The 11192-nt window shown below is 42.7% G+C and overlaps 1 protein-coding gene across 1 annotated transcript; it reads left to right on the top strand.

Moving 5' to 3' along the window:
* The first annotated feature begins 2146 nt into the window (after positions 1–2146).
* UPP2 (uridine phosphorylase 2) lies at positions 2147–10776 on the top strand. Its single transcript, XM_075285582.1, has 7 exons — positions 2147–2278; positions 4705–4822; positions 6246–6404; positions 6613–6727; positions 7917–8126; positions 8681–8827; positions 10614–10776. The coding sequence occupies exons 1-7, from the start codon at positions 2217–2219 to the stop codon at positions 10754–10756; spliced, it is 954 nt and encodes a 317-aa protein (XP_075141683.1). The 5' UTR covers positions 2147–2216; the 3' UTR covers positions 10757–10776.
* Positions 10777–11192: the final 416 nt, after the last annotated feature.

Raw genomic sequence — 11192 nt, 5'->3', positions numbered from 1 at the left:
TCTGTATAAATGGGGATTATTAGTCTTTCTGCTCAGATATTTCCTTTAACAACCATTTCTGATCACTTAAATATCCAGGACCATGACGCATTCAGAACGTGAATTATTATTGGCCTTTGAATGTGATGCGTCTCACTTAAATTGTCATAAAATAGTGAGGATATTATTATAATAATAGCACATTACACCGATGACATCACAGTGCAAGAGGAGAGGTGCTGACTAGTGACCTCTAGTGGCCAGAACCTGAACTGCTCCTTCGGATGCGATGACATACGGTGTTTGCTGTGACAGACGCATTTGCAGCTAATGGTTCTTCTGACATGTAAATGGAAGATGACGAGTAATTCCAAAGTACTTAGGGCAGCAACATCCTTGTGGATTATGGGCTGTTCGCATCCCAAACTCACAACAATCAGATGAACGTCAGGCAAATTTCATGATAAAAATAGGTTGACAGAATTCATTTTAATTTCATCAAAATATTTAAGTACTAAAACCAGCTTGTTATAGGCGTTATAGATATTGTCCACAGGTATCCGCCATATGTTTGTACACTGAAATAAAATGTGACACCTTGGAAAGAAAGAAAGAAAGAAAGAAAGAAAGAAAGAAAGAAAGAAAGAAAGAAAGAAAGATCCAAACTTACAGCACATGACTGCACAATATTTATTTGGATCTCAAAATCTCCCTTTAAAAATGCACCCATAAACTTAAAGGGGGTGTCCACATAATTATATTATTTAATAGGGCTGCTGACGGGTCCTTAAACATAAGAAACCAGTACTCACCTCTCCCTGGGCCTATGTATCCAGCATCTGCAGCTCTGTATACATGTCTCCGGCTGACGTCACCATTGACATCCTATTTGTGGTAAGAGACTGCTGCAGCCAATCACAGGACTCAGCAATGACCTCTTTACAAACACCACATGGCTGCTGTAAAGAGGTCACTGCTGATCTGTGATGAATGGAGCTGCTCACACTGGAAACAGAGGCCCCTGGAGAGGTGAGTACTGGTGTGTTATGTTTCCTAGAGACACACGTTCACAATAGTTGCCATGTCCATCTGTGCAAGTTGCATCTTTTGAAGTCCTTCCTTCTTTCTTTCCTTCCTTCCCTCCTTCCTTCATTTCTTCCGTCCTTCTCTCCTTCCCTTCCTTCCTTCATTCCTTCTCTCCCTTCCTCCCTCCCTTCCTTCCTATTCATTGTGTACTTTATCCGATGCAGATGAGTTCTGATAAATGGGAGGAATTTTTATTTATTTTTAATGCACCCCCAAGAATTGCATCAAAAATGTGCCATGTTCTCTATTTTGCAACATGTTTGCCACTTTGGACAAAGCAGGTTTGGGATCAAGGCACCCTGGGGCAGGGACATCTCAGCCCGACACATTTACTATAACTCATGCTATGAGCAACACCTAAACTTTATAGCAGCCCCTGGCTAGTGCAGGTTTAGTAAGACCTTGCAAGATGCTGAGGAATTCTTAAGAGTTTGGAGCCTCTTCAGGCGTCTCTCACACCAGCTAAGGAAACGTCAGTCTTTCTAAATCCTCCCATTGTGTTTAGTGCACTAACACCTCTCCTCTGTGTATTAGTGGTGCCCCAGTCATCTGATCCCCTGAGCTAGGACTACAGGGTGCGGCAGCCATAACTTTTATCTCCCGTGCGGGCCCCCTCAGGCCCTGCCCTAGACATGACACAGTGAATCAGTTTCACCTGCTGTGTTACTAGATGTCACGTAGGCCCAGCCGGATACAATCATGTGATGGATCCAGCATCATCCAGGACTCACATGTGACTGTGCATTTATTGCATATGTTTTATTCATGAGTAACTGGAATTTTTTAAAACACAACAAGCTTTTGTGCAGTAACCAAGGCCCAGAATTTACTGCACAATCTCGGCCTTTTTACTGTAGTTCCCCATAATCTGAGGCTTTCAGTACAGTAACTGTACACAATCCCGGACATTCAGCAATGACTAATCAGTAACCAGTATTTACCAAATAACCCAGACAACGCCCCCGCAAGAGCAGCCAATCAGAGGCCTAGGAACGACAAGCCTCATATGACATCACCTTCCCTTATAAGAACCGCCTTCATGGTGACATCAGCACAGGACTTCTCTTTAGTTGAAGTTTATCATCTGTAGCAACAGATAGAAAGGATCTGAGGAACCGATTATTGTGGATTGACATCTCTACGGATAAGCGATGGCTCCAATTTTAGCAGATAACAGCAGCTCAACGTTACCTGAAAGGGACAATTATGTAAAGTAAGTGAATGATGTGGAAGGGAGGCAAATAGTACGGCTAAAATCACTATAAAAGCCGGGGAATTCTGTTTGCCCTTATAGCCCGCACCAGAGCCTTGGCCGCCTCTCCCTAATCTGTTATATACGTGGATAGAGATGGGATATAGCCGAGTCTCCTGGATATGTGGATAGAGGGGTCTATCTATATGGGATATAACCACCTTATCTATAGAGATAGCCGCTATCTGATTTGTCACATTTTCGTACAGGGGCAACCTCACCCCATACAAAAATAGCTGTGAAAATAGGGGTCTTGTGCTAGTTTTTGGTAATTCCGTGTTTTTGCTTTTTTTTGATGCCCTAAACTTTTTGTATAAGATCTGACATGTGCCTCAGAACAGACCCATCGCCAGTCCCGCTCAGCTTCAGCTGCACCAACTTTTTCTAAAACATTCGCCTTTGTTTTTACTGCCAAAAAGTTGCCTAAATAAAATGATAAATCAATTTGATTGGATTGGAATCGGATTGCTGGGTTTTTGATCCAGTGTCATATTTGTACACGTGGCAAAGTCTGACACTTATGGAAACACAACCGCACCTGGTTTGTCAATGAATCTGTCGTAGGTTAAAAATAATGTAGAACCGTTATAGTATGGAGGTAAATGATGACACATGCAAAAATACATACATGAATACTCTTCCCATATAGTAACTCTGCATATGGGACCATTGCCGTATATCATGTGTCCATTTGGACCCTTATTATGGTCATACATGTACTCATGGGTGTTGGCAGCAATGCTTGTAGGGAAGAAGAGCCTTGTTATATGAGGTGAGATGTGCTGCAGGGTTATGTGGCAGATGGAGCTGTGGCGCAGTACAGGCCCCTAGACTCTAAAGGGCACCATATAATTACTCATCCGAATCACCCAGATCCCTACTACAGCCATGTGCATCAGCCATTTGTCTCAGTTCACACTGTTGTATTATGCAGTTTTCATGAAGATTGTATTATTAGCCAGAACTGGGGACAGTTCCAGTAGACACGGATATTAGACAGTTAGGTATGTTTGTCCCCCTGGCTGCGCCTGCCCAGGGTGCACCACCTGTCACTATTGTAGTGGACGCCTTGAGGTGATAATAATAACCCAAATACCTGCAGTTTCATTCCTGATCTCACCCAGGCCTGAAGCTGCAAAAGCTTTACAAAACGCTGGCACATTCTGTAGTTTAATGATTGGAAACGGTTAAACAAACTGGGGTGCTGTTTAGCGGGCACTGTACGATTGGATTTTGGGGTCCCTCAGGGAGCATCGATTGTAAATCCACCCATGTTCAGCTTTGATACAAAAAAGAAAAAAGATAGGTGAGTATCTATCAAGGGACGCTTAAAAATAACTCTTTATTGGATAATTTAAAGATAAAATGATAAAACACCAAAACACAGACTATGATAGTCCAAACAATCGCTAGAGATAGTAACCACTCATCACTAGCAAAAAATCTAAGGATAGAGGGTCCTTATTATGTTATAATTCCCTCACTATCACTTAGATAGTAATTGGCCAGATCCAAAAATAAAGGATACCTATCAGAAGCATATGATACAGGGATAGAATGCCAAGAGTAAAATTATGGCTAATAATTCCCTAGCAAATATATTGCCACTGATCTCCCCTATATCTTTATGGTCTGAATCTATCTTGAGACCAATCAACAAATACTGGCCAATTATATAGACACAGAATCTTTGCCTATAGTCAACAAAGTTGTATATTCATTTCCTGTCAACAAAGTTGTTAAATATATTTTTTGCTATTTTTAGCTATTTTTTGCCTGACGCGTTTCAATGTTCCGGTCTCTATAGCTATGACCGAACATATCTTCAGAGGCATAGACTGTCAAAAACGGCAAAGGTGTCTGACCTAATCTTAGATATTGTTTCAAACTAGTGCTGCACACCCTCCCGCTCCCCCGCGGCACTGATGTATGGCCATACATAAGTGATAGTGAGGGAATTATAACATAATAAGGACCCTCCATCCTTAGATTTTTTGCTAGTGATGAGTGGTTACTATCTCTAGCGATTGTTTGGACTATCATAGTCTGTGTTTTGGTGTTTTATCATTTTATCTTTAAATTATCCAATAAAGAGTTATTTTTAAGCGTCCCTTGATAGATACTCACCTATCTTTTTTCTTTTTTGTATTAATTTTGGGCACGTTCATTTGTCATCAATTAATTTGGTTTTCATGTTCAGCTTTGCACCCAAAATAATCTCTTTCTAAATTCTGTAAAACCCGTCTTCATTTAGGAGAACCTCTGAATAATGGTATGAGGGGGACTTTGCACCCCAGTAATAGGAGTGTGTACGTGAAGGCTATATATACCTATATACCGTATGCAGAGATTATCGCCCCTGCCTGATATTTGCTTCTCTTCCTCAGCAATGCATTAGGATATGTTAAAAACCCCCATCTGGACCTGTTATCGGAGGATATCCTTTACCATTTTGACCTGGGAACACGGACACATGACCTGCCCTCCATGTTTGGGGATGTTAAGGTAACTGATGGATCACAAGACATTACTATGTGTGAATGGTAGAAAGATTTAAAGGGACGTTACATGTTCACGTGGCCATATATATAGATTTGCGGGCAATTAATAGTTAAATATTTTTGCAAATATAAATAATTTGCAGAGTCTTATAGATTTTCTCTAACCAGTTTGTTGTCTTGATTAGTTGCCAATGGATATAACCATGAATGCTGTCTTGTACGTCTGTTGCTCTGATCCATCATGGGATCAGAGCAATAGACTGAAAGGCCAACAGAATGACATAATATATGGAGAAGCCTGTGCACCTGTCTGCTTTCTTCCATCTTGGCAGTTTATTAAATGGCACAGGGCTTGTTCCTCAGTTGATAAAATAAGCAAAAAACATCAAAAATAAAAACAACCCTTACAGTGGGTGGAGACGAATTCAGAAGGGGGGGCTCCGACTATCAGTCATTAGTTGACTTCAGTTCTATGACGGATCAGAGCAATGGACTTGAATGACAGTAGTGTAGAAAAGGAAGCGATGGATATAGAATTTGCGTGAAAAATCCTATATAGACCTAATATGTCAATCTGATGAATGATTCATTCCCTTGTATACTTGCTGGCGATTTCAGTGGACATCCAGCAGGGCCTTTTTGCATTTTGCTTTGGGGCCTTTAGATGTCGGCACAGTAACTCTGCTGAATATATACACAATGTGAATAGTCCCTTTAAGCAATGTCTAATATGTCGTGCTGCTCGCAGCGGCTGGCACTATAAGATAAGTGCGGCTCTGACTGCAGACAATACCCCGCTCACCCCTGCGCGCTCACACGCTGTTCACATACTCGGTGTATAATCTTGTATTTTCCATACATTGTTCTGGCGGACTATTCTCAGGAGCAGGCGTGGGTGGCCGCCATTTATTATATTCTACTCTAGCAATGAGAAGTGATTGCTCAGCATTTTATTTCCGAGGGCTGTAAATGTAAGGATCACCATTTATATTATTCCAGGGAAAACAATGAGGCGAGCAGCGAGGAGCCGCCATGTGCAACGCCCATAGATCATTACATTATATAAGACGGCATGGTAATTGGGGGGGGACCCCAAGGTTCACTATGTCTACATCCATACAAGATCTGTGCTTTGTCCTCCAAGATGGCTTTGGGAACAACCTCCCTGCCCAGTTCTGCCAAAAACTGATTGCAAGTACCGAAAAGAACTGATGGAAGGCCAAGGTTTCCTGCATAGACCTCTAGTGTCGGGGGCCCTCCTTACCGCACATGGCTAGGGGGCCCCAGCATGGTTTGTCCCGCTCTGGATCTTATTTATAGTATATTACTTTGTTGGATTTTTTGTGATAAATGATGAATATTTTTGGTGACTCCCTACCCCCCCAACTGCTTCTGTCCCTTAACTACAACTCCTATGTTTCTTGCAGTTTGTCTGCGTTGGAGGAAGTCCAAACAGAATGAGGAATTTTGCGATATTCATACACCAGGAGCTTGGTCTGGCCGGAGATGGAAGTGACATCAGTGATATATGTGCCGGCACAGACAGATACAGCATGTATAAGGCCGGGCCCGTGTTGTCTATCAGTGTGAGTGTTACTGAAAAATGAAACATAACAAACTGCACGGGTTCAATCCATGGTCCCCAGGGTTGGTGACCTCCTGTTATTATGTATCAGCTCAGCTGTTATGTTTATCACCCAATATACTAATTAGGTGTATATGGGGGGGGTGCGTGTATAGACTTGGGGGTGTTTCAGGTCACAGTTCTTAACATGAAGATTTCTATATCCACAGCACGGGATGGGGGTTCCTTCTATCTCTATCATGCTCCATGAACTCATCAAACTTCTTCATCATGCCAAGTGCAAAGATGTGACCCTTATACGCATCGGGACATCAGGAGGAATTGGTAAGGATCTGCCCAGAATTGTCCATCGTTTACATGAATAAACAAATCCCCTCCTCCGGCCACAAAAACGTAGGAGGATGTGCTGTATATGTGCATAATTTAAGGAGAACTCCGAAGGGTCTTCTATTAGTCCACACCTGTTTTGTTCTATTGGCCACACCTGTTTTGTTCTATTGGTCAACACCTGTTTTGTTCTATTGGTCCACACCTGTTTTGTTCTATTGGTCAACACCTGTTTTGTTCTATTGGTCCACACCTGTTTTGTTCTATTGGTCCACACCTGTTTTGTTCTTTTGGTCCATACCTGTTTTGTTCTAGTAATTTTTGGGATGGACATCCTGGTGATGTCATCTCAAACTATCAGTCTTTGGCTCTCCATATAGAAAATTAATTTTTAGACATTTCTTAAGGGACCCGGGCGATCAACTTGGACCAGGAGGCAAGGAGTAGCCGTCTGTATAATATATAAATGGACTGGTTCACTAAAGGCTGTAATAGAAGGTGTCCATAAGCAGATGAATGAACCCATCTACCATGCCACTTCTGTGGCATGGTAAATGGCACTTGTCACTGCCACTGCTGTAGTCAGCCATGTTGCTCAGCTCTAGGTCACACAACATGGTTGCAAGAGCCAATCATTACTAGGCCAATAATACTGCACTAGTATACCTAGGGTAAGTCATAAAGGGGTTTCCAGGACCTTCTAAAGACAGGTCATCAGTTTATGATCAGTTGGGGTATGACATCTGGACCCCCACAAATCAGCTAGTTGAGCAAGCCACAGTGTCTGAGTGAGTTCTGTGGCCTCTTCACTGAATACCAAGCCGAACACCATACATATCATAGTGGCCAAGTTTAGTATTGCAGCTCAGCAGGTCTATAACTATAGCAAGCAATTTCTGGAATAAGTTCTAAGTGGGCTATAGGTGGCCAGCCTACCATATGAACGTCCTTCCATGTTGGTACTCCATTTAATCCTGATGGCAGACGCGTGTTGTGACCTGACCTGGATTAATATATATCATTGTTATAATGGATGTGACACAGTAAGGTCTCTCTAGATCTCGATTTATTATAGGTATCACTTGAGAGTCACGACCCTGATCGTACACTACTGGTGAATAATCCTGTCTCTGTTCTGTGGACAGCATTGATCCACTATTGATCCACACTAATGTATATATTGCAGGCATAGAGCCGGGGACGGTGGTGATCACAGATATTGCGGTGGACTCCTTCTTCAGGCCTCAGTTCGAGCAGGTTATTTTAGATAAGGTGGTTGTCAGGAACACTCAGCTCGACCAGAAACTCGCAGAAAGTCTGCTACGCTGCAGCAAAGAGATCAATGATTTTCCATCTATAATCGGACACACCATGTGCACCTATGACTTCTATGAAGGTAGGTCTCCAGAATGCATGGTTCATATCAGATGTGACATTCACAAGGATGTCATCGACATGTCACAGACAGTATAAACTTAACCTAGAGATTTGAAAATGTGCCCGATTTACCACCTGCTTTCTATCCTGAGGTTGAGGTTACAAGTTGCCCAAAAGCAGCATATTTGGTTTAGTTTTTGTGCATTTCGTATGTTTAGCGTCCATACATTGGTCCACATGTACTAAGAGATGGTATAAACTTAGCCTAGATATCTGAAAATGTGCCAGGTTTACTACCCGCTTTCTTTCCTTAGGTTGAGGTTACACGTTGCCCCAAAGCTACATTTTTGGTTTAGATTTTGTGCATTTTGTATGTTTAGTGTTCATTTCACGTAAAAAGGAAAGCATAGCGCCCCCTAGATCGTCTGGGATGGATATCTGTCCATTTCTTATTATTGTATGGCAGTGAAGAGCGACTGCGGCAGAAATGAGTCACATGGAATAAAATAATTGTGTGTTTGTTTGTGAGTAATGACATACGGACGGGAGAGGTAAAAGTCATTTATTTCTAAGGTCAGGGGAGATTGGACGGCGCGCTCTGCTCATTCTCTAAGGAAGAAAAATGCGAGTATCTGCAGAAGGCGTACAGAGCCGGAGTCAGGAACATTGAGATGGAGTCCTCGGTCTTCGCTGCCATGTGCCATTTATGTGGACTTAAAGGTAATTATTTTTCCTATAAACAAATGTATAGGATGAAATAGATGACGCAGCGACCGCGGGTTTGTCGTTATATTACATGGTTGTATTCTGATGGGAGATTTTATTACCATCTAAAAATAAATGATCTAGTCGACCCCCCCCCCCCCCCCATATATAATATTCTTTTGCATCTTTTAAAGGGATTTTCTGGCCCAAAGGTGGATTTGCCATAAGATAAGCCATCAGTATCTGATTTTTAGGGGGTCTAAGACCCAAACCCCATTGCTAGCCAACTGATCCACCTGCCTATGTTCGCCAAAAACTACTGCATTGGATGCATATAGCTACAGCACAGTATAGAGGTGGTGCCAGGTACTGCAGGTCTGTCTACTGTATAGTGGTGGTGGTGCCAGGTACTGCAGGTCTGTCTACTGTATAGTGGTCATGCCAGGTACTGCAGCTCTGTCTACTGTATAGTGGTGGAGCCAAGTACTGCAGCTCTGTCTACTGTATAGTGGTGGAGCCAAGTACTGCAGCTCTGTCTACTGTATAGTGGTGGAGCCAGGTACTGCAACTCTGTCTACTGTATAGTGGTGGTGCCAGGTACTGCAGCTCTGTCTACTGTATAGTGCTGGTGCCAGGTACTGCAGCTCTGTCTACTGTATAGTGGTGGAGCCATGTACTGCAGCGCCATCTACTGTATAGTGGTGGAGCCAAGTACTGCATCTCTGTCTACTGTATAGTGGTGGTGCCAGGTACTGCAGCTCTGTCTACTGTATAGTGGTGGTGCAAGGTACTGCAGCTCTGTCTACTATATTGTGGTGGAGCCAAGTACTGCAGCTCTGTCTACTATATTGTGGTGGAGCCAAGTACTGCAGCTCTGTCTACTATATTGTGGTGGAGCCAAGTACTGCAGCTCTGTCTACTGTATAGTGGTGGAGGCAGGTACTGCAGCTCTGTCTACTGTATAGTGGTGGAGCCAAGTACTGCTGCTCTGTCTACTATATTGTGGTGGCGCCAGATGTTTTTTTGCCCTTGGCGGGATTTGAACACCAGGACTCCAGCGCTGCAATCCTAGCCACTGAGCCACCGTTAGCAGAACTGCTTTCAGCATTGTCCGGTGCTGGTACCCAAAGGCAGCCGGATCAGATACTGATGACCTATCTTGTAGATAAACTCTTTAGGCTAAGGCTGAAGACTGCAAAGTGTGGCCTCAGTTTTCAAAGGTATAAGAGGGGGGCCTGGATACAGATCTGAAATGGGGTCCCAGGAGCTTTAAGTTATGACACTGACTGATTAAAAAAAAAAAAATCCTAAAAATCTTGCAATCCCAACTTTTGCCACTAAGCCTAAAATAGTTTGTAACGTCCCGTCTCTTGGAGATGGACCATGGGTGATAGGCACAATGGTCTAGAGCAGACCCTATTGAGTTCTATGGGAAAGTTTTCTAGGCACTGGTGGATTCTGTGTCTTATGTGATCATCAGTGTGCTGTAAGTGAGGTGATTGTTGCAAAGAAATCTCCTACAGAGAAGTCTCAGCATATTATTTGGCTTAGTGGCCAGAATCAGAACTGCAGGATTTTTTTTTTTTTTTTAATATAGATAATATGTTTAAAAACCTTTTAAAATGTAAAATCTGATAAAACAATAGGTTATTTTCTGGTGATACATTCCCTTTAAGCTCCTCTATCTCTATGGCTGCATCACTGGGTGTAATTCCTGATATATTTTTGTGTGATATTTTATGGCCAATGTCTTTGGTTAGTAAACAGCAGTAACAGTATCCTGATATTTCATCTCTTCTAGCTGCCGTGGTCTGTGTGACTCTTCTTGACAGGTTACAAGGAGATCAGATCACGCACAGTCACAGCGTCCTCACAGAATTCCAGAAGCGACCTCAGAAGCTGATTTCTAGTTTCATCAAGAAGCAGCTGCAGATGTGCACATAGGCCGAGAGCCGCCAAATACACCGACGCCATGCACTTTGTATATATACTGGAAGTTATACCCCAGATGGGAAGTAAACCTAAAATACTGTATATACCGTATAATGTACTGTGCACCCTCAAGAAGGTTCCAGAATCTGCATATTTAAAGGGAATGGTGCTTTCTTTTTATTTAAGGGCTTGCCTGCTTATTTGCAATTCCATCTTGTTAGAAGAATCCCCTGAAATTAGAGTGTTTTCTTGCGTTCATAAGATAATCAGATAGATAGGTTACTGTCACCAGAACCAGCATATCACCCCAGCCCTGCAGATAGATAGGTTAGTGTCACCAGAACCAGCATATCACCCCAGCCCTGCAGATAGATAGGTTAGTGTCACCAGAACCAGCATATCGCCCCAGCCCTGCAGATAGATAGGTTACTGTCACCAGAACCAGCAT

The sequence above is a fragment of the Leptodactylus fuscus genome, chromosome 8 (assembly GCF_031893055.1).
Source record: "Leptodactylus fuscus isolate aLepFus1 chromosome 8, aLepFus1.hap2, whole genome shotgun sequence".
Lineage (NCBI taxonomy): Eukaryota > Metazoa > Chordata > Amphibia > Anura > Leptodactylidae > Leptodactylus > Leptodactylus fuscus.
This window is presented reverse-complemented; position numbering and strand designations above follow the sequence as displayed.